We start from the raw sequence: 18,261 nt of genomic DNA on the forward strand, positions 1-18,261 counted from the left end.
AATATAAGTACTTCCTGAAGATTAGACCATCTTCGTTGTCATGGTTACAATAACAACAATGTGTTAAAGGTTGTTGAACGGTGTGTTTTGTTGACCTCCACCTTCTCCTGACGTGGACTCTGTCTCTCTTTAAACTACGTCACCGACACTTTTTCCTTCGCTCCTGTCATTGTTACTACGACCACCAGATGTCGCCTAGCAACAAAACGTAACTGTGATGTCATAACAACCTGCTGCACAGACGACCTGTGGGCTCGTTTCTTCACAGGAGGACGGTCTCGACGAAGACAGCTAAAGTTAGCTGTTGGTTAGCCGTTCTAGCGTTAGCAGTAGCTGCCGCCACTTCCTGTATCGCCACCTGCTGGTCACAGTCCTGTTCACACTGTCAATCAAACACAGCTGGATGGCATCTGGATGTTCGACCACATGGGAGGGTCTTTCCTAACCAGAAGAGTTTTTACACATTTCAAACGACGCGTGTGCGCATGTGTGTGCTTTAGGTGCATTTAACAGCGTGGGAAAGACTGAAATCTGCAGGAACCAGCGTGGTTAGAGGTCTGACAGAAGTCTAACGAGTTCCACTGTCATTTTTTAATACAATGAAAGGTTCCTGAGTGGTTCGTTATTACTTCTCATCAGTGTCACTGACCGTCGTCGTCCAGTCAGAGAGCTGAACCCGGTGAAGGAGCGGCTCCTGTGGACCAGACCGCCGTCTGAGGGCGAGTCGAATCGCAGCTTCACCGACATCCTGGAGAGAGAGAGAGAGAGTCAGTCACATCTGTGGGGCGATCAAAAAAACACAAAATCCACTATCACAACCTCAACCATGTTGTTATTATTGTAACCATGACAACAAAGATCATCCAATCCGCCCGTCTAATCTTGAGGAGGTACTTATTTTAACCCTTAATCGAACCAAGTAGTTTTTTGTGCTCAAACCGAACCGAGCCACCAGTTTATTGTTTATTATTGTAACCATGGCAACCGAGATCCGGCACGCCAGCTTCCATAGGGGGCGCCGTTTCAGGAGACGCTCCTGTGGGTCGTATCAGAGGGTCGGAGCGGACGAGCTGTGCGGTTGTTGAGGAGTCATCGATCTTTCACTAACCTCAACTAAAGAGCTTCTGTTGCCTGAAGCTCAGACTCTGCTGTGACAGGCGTGAGCTCTGGACGCTGACGGAGACTCGTGCCTTTAAAATATAATGTTTCACTTATTCATAAAGAAATGAAAGAAGGAAAGAAAGAAATCCAGCCAGAGACGTTTCCACCTCAAGTTCATTTGGAAACATCTTAGTATTGTTTCTTATTTGGGTTGATGAAGCCATGAATGTTCATCATGTGTTACTGTTGTTAACGATCATGTCATTGACTTTGTTATTCATCTTCACTCCTCCTCAACACACACATGCAAACACTTAAACCACAGCAACCAGAGCTCCACCAGCATCATCATCATCATCATCATCATCATCATCATCATCATCATCATCATCTCTGGGACACATTAAATAAAGAACATCTTAAAGTCTGGAGCTCAGATGGCGGAGCAGCAAAGTTTTACTCTGAGTGAAGAGGGAAAAACAAACCAACAAGGAGAAACTGTGACGTGTCTTTTCAACATCTACCACTTCCTTTTAAGGCGGTCAGCGTCGCACAGGTTTCTCTCCGACCTCAGTTTCTGCTGATAAAGGTCAAAACAGCTTCTGACACACTGGACCGCAGAGACGTCGTCAGAGAGATTCTCAGACACAGATTCCAGCGTTCATCTTCATATCCTCAAACATATCCTCAGCGCCAGTGTGACTTCTTGGTTTCTGTTTGCTGCTTCACCGTCGTCTAATTCTACTGGACTGGAACGATGTAATCCCTCCAAATCATACGCAGTGGATCAAGAATATCTTAGATTATATGAGGCTAGGCTACGAGATTCAGCTGGTAAATTCTGTAACATCTGGAGACCTTTTCTGTCTGATTATCAGAAACCTGCTCTGTCCCTGAGGACTACGACTCTCTCTTGAACTTAATTTCCTTTTTTCTTTCTTTCTTTTATTTTATTCTATATTTATTCTTTCATATTGTAAAAGATATTGTACTTGTTCACTTTCTGTATTTATATTTTATTCTATTTACTTACTGTGTATGTGGGTGGTGGGTTTTTCTTTTAATGCACATCATTTAAAAAAGCAATGTTTTAGACGATTACACGTGTAGTTGAGGCTCATTTACATAAAAATTTGATTCAGACAAAACTGGATTATGATATAAAAATATATAAAACAAGCAAGTGATGCACAAAGTGAACGAGTCGAACAGGAGAAATAAAGTTTTGATACTCAGGTAAACATGATCCGGTTCCACAGACAAACACTGTGTGTAAGCAAGTGTAGTGTCCTCACACACACACACACACACACACACACACACACACACACAGTCTGGATGCCATCTGCTCAGACTTTCATGTGGTCCCTGTAAACGCTTGTTTGGTTGAAGCTACAACAACAACGACACGGTGATCAGCTGTTTTTTGAGGAAAAAGTCCAGACGTCTTCATTCAGCATCTGATCGAGGTCGAATGTTGACGATGCGTCTCTGAACATCACAAATGTGCAGTTTTTGGTCATTTCCTGCAGATTAAACGCCGAGTCGCTCCTGATTTACTGTCTCGCTGAAGAGCGCTTCAGCAGACGAGCTGAATCCAGGCCATCCACGCTCCCCCCATGACGAGGATTTGCACCGGAACATGCTGCCAGTATAAGTGGTTCTGGAGTCCCGATCCAGAATGTGAAACACACTCCGGTCCTGATGCCAGAACCAACACGGTCGCCTAGCAACCACACATAACACACAGGGATGGAGAGACCAGGTCTGATGGCTCCCGACCAAAGTTATTCAAGTAAGCACTTCTGCTGTACCACACACACACACACACACACACACACACGCACACACATGCACACACACACACACACATACACACACACACACGCACACACTCTCTGTAGTGTAAGTCTAGTATTTCTTGTTTAACAGGGATAAACATATTTCTGTGTTATCGTTTCATGCCTGTTGGTTCTTCTTCTTTCTTCGCAGGGAACCTGAACGTCTCATGACAAACACATTCAGCTGTTCAGGTTTAAATATAAAATGAGTTTTAGATGAGGAAGCCGTGTCCAGAGATCAGTGGACTTTGAAACTCTGACAAAAACAAATGCTTCTTCTCGTGTCCTAACATCATCCGTCTCCCTCCATTAACTCTCCACAGTGGTGGAAAGTACCGAGGTCACACATAACTTAGAAAAAATGGAAAACTGGGTCTGAAGCTGATCTGCTCTGACTTCCTGGTTGATAAACCTGGATCAGGCCTTAAGCTCCGCCCACCACCTGCTGGCTCCAGGTGGACAGGTGACAGAGCAGAGAGCATCAAGATGGTCATAGGAGGAAACATCAGAAAGACTCAGCCAGATCAGAACCGTTAGCGCATTTAGCATCTTTTATTTGTTTATGTTGTTTGATATCTTGTAGCTGGCAGTGGCTGACACAGTGTTAGCGGTTGTGCTAATGCTAACTCCCTCTATCTGTACTGACAAGGTTTCCCCACAAGCTCACGGCAGTTCAAGATGGAAACACTTCAATATTTCACTCTCAATATGTCTGTATTATATAAAAACATCAAGGACGTTAACAAAGTTAAACATTTGATTTACATCAGAGTCTTTAAACTGTTTTTACATCTGTAAATGTACTGTCTAATGTTTTCTGTCTGTGTGTGTGTTGTTGTGTGTGTGTTCTGATGTGTGTGTGTGTTCTGATGTGTGTTGTGTTGTGTGTGTGTGTTCTGATGTGTGTGTGTGTTCTGATTGTGTGTGTGTGTGTTGTTGTGTGTGTGTTCTGATGTGTGTGTGTTGTGTGTGTGTCTGATGTGTGTGTGTTGATGTGTGTGTGTGTTCTGATGTGTGTGTGTGTTCTGATGTGTGTGTGTGTTGTTGTGTGTGTGTTCTGATGTGTGTGTGTGTGTGTTGTGTGTGTGTTGTTGTGTGTGTGTGTTCTGATGTGTGTGTGTGTGTGTTGTTGTGTGTGTTCTGATGTGTGTGTGTGTTGTTATTGTGTGTGTGTGTGTGTTCTGATGTGTGTGTGTTGTTGTGTGTGTTCTGATGTATGTGTGTGTTCTGATGTGTGTGTGTGTGTTGTTGTGTGTGTGTTGTTGTGTGTGTGTGTTCTGATGTGTGTGTATGTTGTTGTTTTGTGTGTGTTCTGATGTGTGTGTGTGTGTTGTTATTGTGTGTGTGTGTGTGTTCTGATGTGTGTGTGTTGTTGTGTGTGTTCTGATGTATGTGTGTGTTCTGATGTGTGTGTGTTGTTGTTGTTGTGTGTGTGTGTGTGTGTGTGTTGTTATTGTGTGTGTGTGTGTGTGTTCTGATGTGTGTGTGTTGTTATGTTGTGTGTGTTCTGATGTATGTGTGTGTTGTTGTGTGTGTGTCACAACGGGAAGTTCTTTACAGAGAGAGCTGCACTCATGTGGCTTCATGTATTTACAGATATATTTGTTTTATTCTTTGCGAATGTCAACTCACTGTTATTAAAATGTAAATTATTATTATTATTACTATTATTATTGTTATTATATGAGCTGAGGATAAGAAACTCCAGACCTGAGGGGATCGGCTCAGAGCGTCAGACGGTCCTGGCCGAACGCCACGTCGAGCAGCTGAAACAAGATGTGAAGAATCTAAAACACCTCCACCATCAGACAGACAACATCCATCTCCACCCGTCTGCTCCGTCACTGCCTCTGCTCGTAAACGCAGCATTTTTCAACTTGTCAGTGCAGAAGAAGAAGCTTCAGCTGTTTCACTCAGTCATGTATCTGTCTTGTTTTACTGTCGTCACAGCGGCTCGATGCTTCGGTCTGAGTTACACTTTGCACAAAAAAACAAAAACAAGAGTCAGATTTTTCTCTTTGTGTTTGTTCAGAAGAATTCGGGGATTTCCTCCGAACCACTGAATCAGCACCACATGTGGCCGTGAAGGAGAGAGGCCGACAGAGGAGGGAGGGCTGTGGTCGTTAGCGTGATGGTTAATCAAATCCTGACACGCCCTCTACTCCTGTGAACGAGCTGTTTGAAGGGGGGGGGGGGGGGGGGGGGTCTAGGTCACACACACATGCTCAGCTGAGGTTGTTGGATGTTGTGAGACATCCAGTGTTTACATGAAGACAGAGACTGAAGGAAAGAGTCACATCTGACTGCAGGAAAAGAGAAACAGGAAGATGTTAGTGATGATGTCATAAATGGAGTCATCTTCTTAACTTAACAAACTTCTAAACATCCTTTCCCGCTAGCTTCAGAAACGCTCGTGTCCGGCATGCTAACCACCACCATGCTAGCCTACAGCCAAACCTTAGCCTACTAGCCTCCGATATACTAGCCACCAGCCAGGCCCCGCCGTCAGCCGGCGTCCTGTCTGCTCCCAGGTCAGCTAGCGTCCAGTCTGATCCTGAATCTGAAGACCCTGCACTGTCCCCTTTCCTGGGGACTATCTCCCTGAGGTATCTTGGGGTTGGAGCCCTAGAATGAAGCGTGGGTCTCAGAGATGTCGACCCCCCCCCCACACGCCTGCTCAGCAACCCCCCAGCATCGCCAGTCTCCAGGTCATCCTCATCCTCATCTTCCTCCAGAGGGGCTCAGCCTGAGCTGACAGCTTCCCGCTCAACCTCTACATCTTCGTCACCATCAGACTCCTGCTCTTCCTCCAGAGAAATCCTGCCATTGTCTCTGCCTGTCTTTGTTTGACTCTACACCGTCTGTCCAGCCTCTGAGTCCAGCTGAGGTCTTCTGTTCATCAGCTCTCCACCCCCCCCCCCCCCCCCCCCCCCCGAGATCCCCAGCTCCAGTGTCCAAAGTTTAAAGTTTCGTTCACCTTTGTTTTCTCTCTAAAACCAGTTTGACTGAAGCTCAGGGTTTGTAGTTGTGGCATGTTATGTCGTATTTCTTTAGATTTCTTTGACTCTCGTGATTCACAATCAGCAGAAAGAGGCCGAGGCTGCAACAGTAAGATCCAGTGGCTGTGGTGTAATAAACCAGGGAGGCCCTTTAACTTCTGGTCAGTTAAACATGAGAACTGGGTCGTGATTAAAGCAGAGGAAACTTTTAAAGTCATTCAGTGAAGTCAGCTGTTCCTACGACCTCCACTTCATTTCTTTCCACTGATGTCTCAAACTACTTTCTACGTTTGTCTTTTCCACATGATCCTTCTCTGACACCCAGCCTCGTTTTTTTTTCTCTTTGTGCATGAAGATCATTATTTTTGCATTCTTGGACATTTTGATAATTTATTTCAGATTTTTTGTTTTTCTCTTTTAAATCCTGCAGCGACCCGCCAGCTGATTTCACTGGTGATTAATTAGCTGCTGGTTTGGCTGGAGGTGTGCGGACGTCACCGAGCTGCAGCTGCCGGAGCTTCAGGTTGGAAGGAAAAAAAAAGTTTTTGCAGCTTCATATTTCACCGTGATCGAAACTGACGGAGAAACACTCGAGTAAATGCAACTGAGAACATGTGAAAGAGACGTAAAGTAAATAAGAAAGTAAATGATCTAATTACAGGTTTTACTGATGCACAGAAGAGAAAATAAATCATATCTGGAATGTGATTTGAATGTGAAAAGAGGGAGGAACATTCCTCAAGTGATGAAGGACTGTGTGTGTGTGTGTGTGTGTGTGTGTGTGTGTGTGTGTGTGTGTGTGTGTTCATAGTGTTTTAAATGGTGTCTGGAGAAAAGCTGGGGTGAGATCTGCTCTTAAAAAATTAGCCTTGACCTGTAAGTGATTTACGGGGGCCCATGTGGTGCAGAGGTGGGAGGTTGGGGCCTGTGTGTGTGTGTGTGTGTGAGTGTGTGAGTGTGTGTGTGTGTGTGTGTGTGTGTGTGTGTGTGTGTCTTGCCACAAAGCTGTTAGCATGCAGCAGACCCTCACGAGGGGCCCGTACATCATCTGTGGTGACAAACACACACTCACACACAAATACACACATTTGCAGACACACACTGAACACTTAAATGTTTACATACACACACACACACACACACACACACACACACTGTTCAAACCTCCATGTAAAACACAAACAGGAGGAATTGATTTCCTCTCCCCCTCTGTCTGTCTCTTCTCCTGCGTGTTGTGTGATTGAGCTTTAAATGTGGCTTCAGTGGTCTCACCGTTAATCTCCCTCCTCCAGCGCGACGTAATTAGCCTCATTTCTACTTCCACATTCGCCTGCTAATGGCGGATTCAAACCCAGGAAGCCTGGGAAATCCTGAAAAGTCAGGGGGGCCTTGAACGTGCACGCCTCCTCGTACGAACAGACTCTTTAAGTGACATGAACCAGTCATTTAGGAGAAGTTGTCGCAGTGCATGTGGTGTCTGTGTAGCTCTGGCCTGTTCTCATGTTTCTGAAGATGGAGGTGAAACGCAAAATAAAAGTCCTGCATTCAGAGGTTCCGAAAATTAATACAACATACAGATTAATATGTAAGCAGGGTTGTAATGTTGCAGCTGGTCAGTGTGGAGTTAATGTTAAAACTCCTCCAGTGTAAAGGTCTGTGTCCATGTGTAGTGTGATTATAGATCAGCTCTAGCTTCTATATTAATACTGTGAAAGTATCAAAGCCTCAGTCCACAGAGAAATGCACACAGCCTGTATTCAGAAACTGAGCCTTAAAACCAGCCGTCAGGACTTCTGGAACTTTGTGATGTCACAACAAAGCAGTCACCAAGCCCCGCCCACCTGGACCAAGAGAGGCTCAGAGCCTCCTCTCTTCTGATTGGCTCACCGACCTGTTGTTACTAGAGCTCCAGAGAGAAGCCAGAGAGAGGAGATGTAAAACTACACTGAGATGGTTTTTGGTTCTTAAAACAAAAATAAATCTTCATATGGATCTACACTTCAGATAAATGCTGTGTTTATGTTTGTGTGCGTGCCCATGTTTCCTCTTGTTTTTGTTTCCTTTTCTTTATGCCTCTATCCCCCCGTCTCTCTCTCTCTCTATCCCCCCGTCTCTCTCTCTCTCTCTCTCTGTGTCTCTCTCTCTGTCGGAGACAGCTTTGAATTACTTTAAATGCTCCTCTGGGACTTTGTCCAATTTCCAAGTAAACACAACCCACTAAACGTCTTTTATCGTATTAAGAGCAACAAATAAACAAATCTGTCTCTTTGTCGCCCGTCAACTTACCATCAACAGTGGGATCAAAGAGATTCTTCAGCAAGAGCAGTGTGTGTGTGTGTGTGTGTGTGTGTGTGTGTGTGTGTGTGAGGGGGAGTTTTTAATTATCTTTGTTTAAATTAGTAGTAAGTGTTTTTTATGTTGTTTTTGTCTTTAGTTTTAGATCATCACTGACACGCTCTTCACTTCTGACTCAGAGCCATCTGAAACACACGATTGGCTCATTGTGGAGGGGTCAGAGGTCACTGATGACTCACGCCCTCCAGGGTGAAGAACTATGCAGTTCCGGATGAACACACACACACACACACACACACACACACACACACACACACACACACACACACACTGCTTTCATACACAGTAGTGTTCCTAAAATAGCAGCTGTAGTTGTTCAGTGTATGTGATGCAGAATCTCACTGATGTGGTTGATCAATGTTTTTATTCGTTCATTTGAAGTTTAGAAAGTTTTTACAGCTGTTGTCAAAGTAACTAAATACTTTTACTCAAGTACTGTACTTAAGTACAATCTGTGATACTTGTACTGTTCCGGAGTATTTACATTTGTCTGATGCTTATAACTCCTTTTATTTTAAAGCTTTACTTACTTTGCAAAAATTTAATTTCAAACAATAATATGACAGTAAACTAACAACTTCATCAGTGTTTCTACTGGCTCCATCAGTGTCACTCGTTTTGCTAGTCCCAGTGGATCAGTCTGAGGCTGAATTTCTTTCCCAGTCCGACCATGGAGCCGATACTGGTCTGGTTTACTGAGAGGAGAAACCTTTGAGCAGCTAAAGGCTCCAGCTGGAGCTGAACTGGTTTTTTTTCTCCTCCATGTGTGACTTGGTTCATAATGTTTTATGTCTGTTTTCATTAGTGACAGCTACAGTAGACATGCTAACGTTAGCAAACTTGCTGTTACTGATATTATGAATGTGTTCATAGCATATGCTGTTATTGCTAGCTTACTAACTGTCAGCATTGCTGTGGAGCATATCACAGCAGTGCTAGCCTTAACCAAGTGTTTACGCAGCCTAAACCTAACATCATGTGGGACACAGGAACCCAGATCCCTGGTGTCACAGTCCTGCCCCGCCCCCCCCCCCCCCCCCATGTCATACAGAAGTATGACATGACTTCTTAAACTGAAACAAACAAAAGCCAATCAGCAGCTACTTGTAAATAATGTAAACACATTGGCTGTAAACACTAACTACAAGGGTGTGGATTGCCATCTTTTTTCTTCTTCTTCATCAAATTTAATGTTGCGTCACTGTCTTCTACTGTTTATCTTTCTGCTTGAGTTCCTCACAAAGTATTGTGGGTACGCCTCGGGGTCAAGTGTGATGCTGAAATGTTTCTGTTTTGTAGGAGAGAGGAGGAGGGAGGTTAAATTATCACTCCTCAGGGAGAAATTTTGAACAACTTCTGACATAGACACACAATCAGAGGGTCAAAGGTCGAGGACAAAGGGAAGAAATAAATATATCACAGCTTTACATGTGACCTGAACCTGAAAAAAAACCCCAAAACCAAACACCTAAAAGCAACTTTTATGTAACTGGTGACGACACATCGCTCTGACATGACCCACTTTGACCAATGATGTTCACTGGTTTCGCAAAAACTCAGACCCTTGTGTGTGTGTGTGTGTGTGTGTGTGTGTGTGTGTGTGCATGCTGAGGTTTTGTTTTCAGGTCACTGGATCGATCGTTGTCTTAAGTTGTGTGAATTGGCACCGAGCTGGGGTTGTGTTAACACCGGCTTTCAACAGTCCACTCTGTCAAAATGTTTGGATTTATTTTGGATGGGAAAGAAGGGAGGGGCGCGTTAGGAAAGAAGTGAACGGGAGGTAAAACGCAGAGAGTGATGGGAAAATGTGATCGAGAATATTTTGGGAATTTTAGTTATATCAGTGCAGCGGAAGAAGAAGCTCAAACACATGTCAAACAGTCGTATTTCTGTGCTCTATTAATGTATACACTATAAGACAACAGTTTGTTTAATGTGCACAAAGTGTAAAAATGACAGTTTGTTGTTTTACTGAGGTTCATGAGCCAGAATATTTCTAATGAGTCATTTTCATGCTTCATTGTTTTAAACAAACAACATATTGTTTTAATCATGGAGCTGGCAGGTGGATTTTGATCCCTTTAGACAGAGCCAGGCCCAGGCTAGCAGTTTCCCCCTGTTTCCAGTCTTTATGCTAAGCTAAGCTAACTGTCTGTAGCTTACCATTCAGATGTGAGAGTGGTATCGATCAGAACGTGGGACTCACGGCAAGACACTGGATAATATCTGGATGTTTCTCAGAATATAGAACTACTCCTTTAAAAATAGTTATTATTGATCATTATTATTATTATTTATTGAACTAAATGTAACAGAACCCAAACAAGTAAACGGTTGCACGCTGGTTGCAAACATTTTGATGCATTAACTCAAGTCAAAAGTATAATTTTAGGTAAATTTAAAGCTATTTAAGCAGAAATATAAGAAGTCCTACATTCAAAAAATTACACAAAAAGTAACTAACACCAGTTTGGAAAACTTTGCATCACAGCTACTCTGAAAGTTACACTGTTGTGGGTGTGGTAGGAAGTAACCACACCCACAACAGTGATGTCACAGCGCACTGACACACCTTGGAGTACACGTTGACATCACCGCAGCAAATTAATCAAGTTAAACCACTGAAGAACATTTTCAGCAGGTGTTCAGTGTTTTTTACAGGTGTATCTTCAGCAAAATTGACTAATGTATAACAGTTAATTATAGTTAAAGTCCTAATAAATGAATTCGAACTTCTTCTTTTAACCAATGGAAAATGATGTAGTGCGAGTCAAACGTACATTATTTTGAAATGTAGAGAAATAAAAGTGCAATGAAATGGAAATAATCACGTAAAGAACAAATACAATCATATTTAAGTTGAGGGAAAGCACTTAATTACTTGTCATTACTCGTTAATATTTAAATACTGCAGTGTAACAAAGCCTCTAATGCAGCAGTAATGAATTACAACCGACCTAATTATTCAAACTATTTGTTATTTTAGGAGGATTTTACTTGCTGTTGGTGAGGCAGCCACAAACTAAACCTTCAGTTCTTCCACAGGAAATAACGTAAAAAAAAGAAGAAGAAAGAAGTAGGTTAAAGGAGAGAGAGAGAGAGTGTGAGAGGAGTTCTCCTTTGCAGTTGTCATTTCTCTGGCTTCATGTTTCAGCCGGCCGTCGTTCACCTCTTCTCTCTCTCCTCCTTTTTCCATCCTCTCGGGTTTCTTTATCTCGGCCCGTCTGTCACCTCCTGTCTCCATCACTCTGTTTGTCTCAATCTCTTTTCTCTCTGCTCTCAGTTTTAACTCTTTTCTCCCTCACTCCTCTCTCCCTGCCTGGTGTTCACCCCCCCCCCCCCCCCCTGCTGTGTGTTGTGGTATGTAGTGACATCCAGGGTTCCTGTGTGTTTAGCCCGAGCCAGAGCAAAGATTAAAAGACTCTAAAGTAACATAATCTCTTAAATCTATTGACATAAACTCTTTCACACGCAGCGTACATCTCTATTTTCCTGAGGAGATACAAACATCTGGACTCACACACACACACACACACACACACGCCTCCTCTGGCTTCTCTGTGTCCTCAAAAGATACAAACATCTGTACTTTCAAACACACACACACACACACAACCCTGCGTACACATTCATCTTCTTTTACAAAAGATGAGAAACATCTGGCTGCTCGTGCACACTCGGAGTGACTGTACACATCTGTGTGTACTGAACATAATCCTTATCTGATTATGTTCGTCAACAAACAGCCGAGCGTGGAGCTATGTGAGCAATGTGCATGATAACTCTGGCATCCAGAGGTGGATTACACTTAAGTTCCAGGCTGTTTATGTTTGTGAGGCCGGAGTTTCATCAGAGCAGCAGCATCCACACAGAAGAACGACCGACGAAGAGCCTCCTCCTCCTCCTCCTCCTCCTCCTCATCATCATCAGAGTTAGGAAATCACATGAAACTGTAGGAATCTGTCCTCAGGCTACATCCACATCACTACGTTTTAGTTTTAAAACGCATTTCTTTTTCTTCGTTTACTCCTGGTGTCCACATTACTATAACGGAGACTTTCAGAAACGCTGCTGGACTCGTTCTAGTTTGAAAACTCTGGGTTCGTGTCGTCGCCTGGACGGACAGAAACCGAGACCTTTGGGAATGATGACGTAGACACCCGCCGCCTCGCCCTGATTGGGTCTCATCAGTCACGACTACCAGTGAAGAAAACAACAGATGACGAATCACAAGCGTTACCGACCTTGTTGTCCAACAACCATCAACCCTCTGATGAGACCCATAGCATCATCTCCTGAAACAGCGCCCCCTACGGCAGCAGGCGTAACAACACTTGGTTGTCATTGGTTACGATAATAACACGGCGACTGTACAGAGAGTGGCGTACCCGCCTTCGTCACCATGGTTACTATAATAACTGTCACGGCTTGGTTAGGTCTAGGAAAAGACCGTGATTCGGGTTAAAATAAGTACTTCCTCGACATTAGACGATCTTCGTTGTCATGGTTACAACAATAACAACGTGGTTAACTTTGTCGAACGGTCATGGATAAAAGAAACAACATAAACTGCTGGTTTCACATGGGAATCGAACACACCGCTCTCCACCTCCACCTCTTCCTGACGTGGACTCTGTCTCTCTTTAAACTACGTCACCGACACTTTTCCCTTCGCTCCTGTCATCATCACTACGACCACTAGATGTCGCCTAGCAACAGAACCTAACTATGATGTCATAATAAGCTTACAGGAGGAGGGACCAATCACCTGCAGAGTAGACAATCTGCTTCCTGTTTACACCGGTCCGTAGCCGTAGCCTCACACTCTGACTCCGCCCACTGAGCTTCACAGAAAACCAGCCAGAAAAACAGTCACTTACTTTGTTGTTGTGTTTTGTTTGATGGAAACATGAAAAGCTGTGAAGTCGCCTGCGTCACTTCATCTTCACACGACCCTGAAACCATGAGAAATAAAGATGAAGCCTGTTTGTTTCCGCTGATGAAAACAGGATCCACTTACTGTAAATATTAATAACTGACATGCAGCTGAGTTTCTGTCTGATGACATGCATCTTTAAAAAAGTAAAGCAATAACCCACAAAACTGACATCGTGAATCTACAGACAAGCTGCAGAAAATCCAATAATCATGTTTTTTTTACATGATTTGGAACAAATAAAAATCTGTTTTCCCTTTATCCTTCCTTTTATCTTCCCATGCAGACGGCAGAGACGAGCCACTGCTGGAAAACTGGTAAGAAATTGTGTTTTAATATTCCCTCTAATGTTATTGTAGATGACTCTGTGACTGATTCATGTCGAAACACACGTGGAAACATAGATCAAATCATCCACCATCCATCCCTCTCTCTCTGTCTCTCTACAGACTTTTATTTTGACAGCTGAGAGGAAAGAAAGAGGGAATCCCTCTTTTTCTTTCTCTCCTCATCCATCTCTTCCTCTGTTGTTTCTGTCTCTGAGACCTCACTCTGATTTGTCTGTTTCAGGCTGTTTCTTGATGTTTGTAGTTCTGTGATGTGAGAGTGACATGAAGAGGAGGAAACGAAGAAGAGGAGGAGGAGGAGAGCTCTGGGTTTGTAATCACTCCGTCTCTCCACGGCCTTCGCCTCGATTAGCCCTGCTGTCAACACCATTTAAACTGAGCCCGAAACAGGCTGCACACACACACACACACACACACACACACACACACACACACACACACACACACACACACACACACACTGCAGTATAAATGTAGACTTCTCCTCTCTCTTCCTTTTTCAAACAAACTTCGTGACAGATGCATCTCCTCTGCAACAGTGTTTTTTTTCATTTCTAAACATCCTCCATCTTTGACTCTCAGTATTTGAGTGTTTGTTTGTTAGTTGAGGCTTTTTCATGAAAGAGATAATAGAATCCATATAGAGAGAAAAGAATTTTTATTTTTATTTTCCTGATCAAGGTGATTACTTGAAGTAATTTAATTCAGACAGAGGCGTCATTCAGGTAAATATTGAAACTAGAATCAGCTCCTCGTGGTTGTATCCCTCCTCCACTCTGACAAGTTCCAGGTTACATCTTTGTTTGTCCAGAGTCATTGACCTTTGACCTTTGACCACCAAAATCTAATGACTTCATCCTTGAGTCCAAGTGAAAGTTCCTCCAAGGTGTTACTGAGATATCGCGTTCAAAGGGCCAAAACTGTGTTTTATGAGGTCACCACGTCTGTGACCTTTTGACCTTTGACCCCCAAAATGTAATGAGTTAATCCTTGAATCCTAGTGAATGTTGGTGCCTTATTTGAAAAAGTTCTGTCGAGGCGTTACTGAGATATCGTGTCCACGAGAATGGGACAGTTCCTCCGGCGCGGGGGAGTAACATCACAAAGACATAATAGAATCCATCTAGAATTAAATGAATCTTAATTTTCATTTTCCTGATCAAGGTGATTACTTGAAGTATTTTTTAATTTCTTCAGACTGAGATAAAGGGCATCTAACCAGATCATCTTTCTATGATTACATCTCGTTAAACTCAGCATGTTTCTTAATTAGACATAAAAGTCTGACTTTAAATTACAGATGTGTAGAAACAGCCTGATATTTCCCCTGTTACACTCAGTGTCGAGTCCTCTGTGACGACTCTGCCACGTCCTCAATGTGTGGAGGCCGATGGGCACGTAGGTTTTAATCTCCCCGTGTGCTCCAGGCATCACCCTGTTGATTTAAGGTGCTAATAGATTCAACAGAGGCCGGAGGAGAAGATGCTCAGAGCAGATGGAGGATATGATACCTGAGGGTCCCGTTACAGCAGACTGGGCTTCATCTGATCTACTGGGTGGAAGCTCGTTAGAATTTAAAGCTGTGATATACGACAGTGTTTAGATGAGATTACCAGCTCTGCCTTTCTGTACTGTACTATAACTTAAACAGGAACATTTAAAAGACTCGGAAACTTTACAAACCTTTACTTCTGGATTAATTAACAGAGTTTGTAAATTTTGACGTCAGCTGACCGAAAACTCAATGTTGATAACGTCTAATCCCAAAGTCAAGTTGACGCAGATCTCAGAACAGCATTTTGCCCCGTAAAGGATCTGATTTTGCCTTTTTGCATTCATCATGTAATTTACTGCCCTCTTGTGGTGGCAACAGGGTATTGTCTCTGGCAGCTAGCTTGATTTCCAGCTGTTGTTTCTATAGTTTCTGTCATTTTCGTGGGTGTAATCGTGTCACGTTGACAAAGGCTGGAGCTCGTCAGGCGGAGAGGAGAAGTGTTTATTTCTGGAGAATAAGAGTTAGCTGGTTAGTTAGCAGTTAGCAGGATAGCTGTGAACGTACAGCGCAATGTCTGTGCACTTTAGGCTGTTTGTGTATGAGATGAGATAAGATGAACCTTTATTGATCCTCCGTACAGGAAATTCCAAACTGACACAGCAGCACAAAAGAAAAGCAGCACAAGGGGAAAATGTGATAAGAAATAAAATTATAGAAACAAAATCTAAAATAATACGATAAAGTAGAAATACTATACACAATAACAATCCCAGCGTCTCCCCTGCGCTTCAACTACAGTCTGAAACAGGAGCCAGGAAGATTAACAACCCTGAGGCAAGTAAATACAGGATTCATCACAGGAGTGGGTCATTGTCAGTTAATGGTAAATATTTTTGATAGAAGTAAGTTTTAGATATTTTTATTCCATACTGCACATTTGTTATGTTTATTGTCTGAGCTGAGAAGAATGGTCCTAAAACTTCCTCAGACAGGAAGGAGTGCAGAAAGGTGAAGATGTCCAGACAGGGAGCAGCAAGATGGAGGAGAGAGACTTTCAGCTCAAGATCACGAGACAGGACAGACCTCAGGTTTATGAGATTTGCTGCTGCTACTGTCATGAAAAGGTTTTTATACTAGTCTGCTTCTATCGGTAAGAGTCACCGCACGCCACTGAGCTGATAGCTGTCGATATTTTGTTGGTTAAAGTCGTGTTGTTACAAAACCAAAATCCAGCGTCTTCCAAACGTCTCATGCCAACGCCATCATGACATGTAAAACACCGACATTCAGCTCGTGAGCAAAACCCAACGTCTACGAAACGTCACAATTTCACAATTAGCAAACGTTGTGTTTTTACGTGAACCGGATTTTCATTTCCAACCAATTTAACATCTCTCTGATGTTAGAGTCTTCAGATCCAACATCGTTACACTCTTACCAAAACAAAATTTATTATTGGTACAATTTACAAATGAAATTGAATTGATGAGGTTCCTAATTTTTTTTAAAATTAAAGTTGGAAATCAAGAGTAACATAAACGCTTCTACACAAGACAGGAAATAACTTTTTATATATCCCAGCCTCCTCTACTCTGTTATTCCAGACCAGACCATCTTAATGCATGACAGCTTCTCCAAATTCAATCTACAAACTCATTACATTTCATAGCAGGCCTAAGTTTTCACAGCTGCTCCTCAGTCACCTGATCACTACCTGCTGCACACCTACCTACATTCTCCCTAATCAGCCACACTCCCTGTAGACCGATATATACCTGCCTTCCAGCCAAACACACTCCTGTGCCTCTGAACCTTAATGTTCCTGCCCCAGTGCCCCCCACTCATGGTCCTGAACACTGAAGTGTGTGTTCATGCTGCCAGACAACTGTAGGCAACTGTGTGCGATGATGGACACACGCCAACACGCCGTGGACTTCTCCTGACGCCGCCACTCAGAGCTGAGTGTGTCCCGCAGCTCGGCTCGGTCTGTTGCAGCTGCTGCAGCTCAGTTGTATAGAAACACAACGGTTGCTGCTTTGCAACAGATTTGTCACAGAAAATAAAAGGCCAATATTTGTGTCCCAGAACGATATTTTAAATGTTGAATATTAGCGTATGTTCGGGTCACCACTGGAGAATGATGCTCACGTAATGGACACGAGCAGTGTTTCCCAGAAGCACCTGTCTGGGCTGTGAACGTTTACCTTAAAAACCTGAGCTGCCCGGTGGATGCAGCGTTGATGGCTTCAGCAGAGGATGAGGAAGGACACGCTGTGCGGGTCGTTACGGTACTGAGGGGTTTTACAGCTGTTATTGCAGTTTAAGACTCACACAGCCTTAAACTACTGCCTGACAGTCACTGATGGGATCTGATGAGCTCGGCTGTTGAACTGAAACTGCTCTCGCTTTCTGTGACAGAAAATAAAGTTTTTTATTTCATTTAATTTCTATTCCAATATAAATCCATTTTAAATCAGTCGATACAACAGGATGCTGTTGCACTTTCTGTGGTCAAATACTTATATTTTATTGGCTGCACCCACTGCGTGAAACAACAGGTGAATCTGTGATTTGTGCTTCAGTCTGCTCTTTCATGACAGCATTTGTCACGTCTCTCCCTGTATTTCCACCTTCAGCTTCAGTGTGTTTTTTCAGTCTTTAAACTTTTCTAAGAGTGTTTAGGGGCTGTTATTTCACTTGATTTGTTTTATTTATCTTAAAATGACTCTGTATTGGTTTTTATACACCTGATTTTAATTTCCCTTCTCTTTGAAATCTATTGATTTAATTGATTCTATTTTTTTCCTGTCTTTGTCAAGCAATTTGTAACGTAGTTTTTAAAAAGTGCTCTATAAATAAAGATTAAAATGATAATAATAATAATAATAAACAAGTCTGAGGAAAGGACTGATGCTTGAAACAATTTTAAGTAAGTTTTTAACTTTACTATTTTTCAGCAGTTTGTTTGTCTCCTAAATCATCAACCTGAAACATGAAGCCATCACTGAAGTGCTAAAACCTGCAGTTCCTCTAACGACCACTAGAGTCTGGCTCCAACAGTGAGTCAGTCCCCATAGACTCCCATGTTAAAATGTCCAACTTTACAGCAGAAATAAACATGTTTACAGCCTGGTACAAAAACTGTTTTGATCTCTAGAGCTAATTTCCTCCTTCATGACACCTGTTT

The 18,261-nt window shown here is 42.9% G+C and overlaps 1 protein-coding gene across 2 annotated transcripts in view; it reads right to left on the reverse strand.

Annotated features, from left to right (window-relative positions):
- The window catches only part of ripor3 (RIPOR family member 3), a 54,794-nt gene that overhangs the window by 20,115 nt on the left and 16,418 nt on the right, over nucleotides 1-18,261 (reverse strand). Inside the window, exons 2-3 of one of the 2 annotated variants that reach the window (XM_023393094.2) lie at nucleotides 13,177-13,251; nucleotides 650-748 (exon numbers count right to left, since the gene is read on the reverse strand). In XM_023393094.2, coding sequence (XP_023248862.1) covers nucleotides 650-747 — 98 coding nt within the window. In that variant the 5' untranslated portion in view covers nucleotide 748; nucleotides 13,177-13,251. The remainder of the gene's footprint in view (nucleotides 1-649; nucleotides 749-13,176; nucleotides 13,252-18,261) is intronic. The other variant, XM_023393095.2, reaches the window with a different exon arrangement.

The sequence above is a fragment of the Seriola lalandi genome, unplaced genomic scaffold (assembly GCF_002814215.2).
Source record: "Seriola lalandi dorsalis isolate HSWRI2012SDOR001 ecotype SW California unplaced genomic scaffold, Sedor1 jcf7180002054928, whole genome shotgun sequence".
NCBI classification, from domain to species: domain Eukaryota; kingdom Metazoa; phylum Chordata; class Actinopteri; order Carangiformes; family Carangidae; genus Seriola; species Seriola lalandi.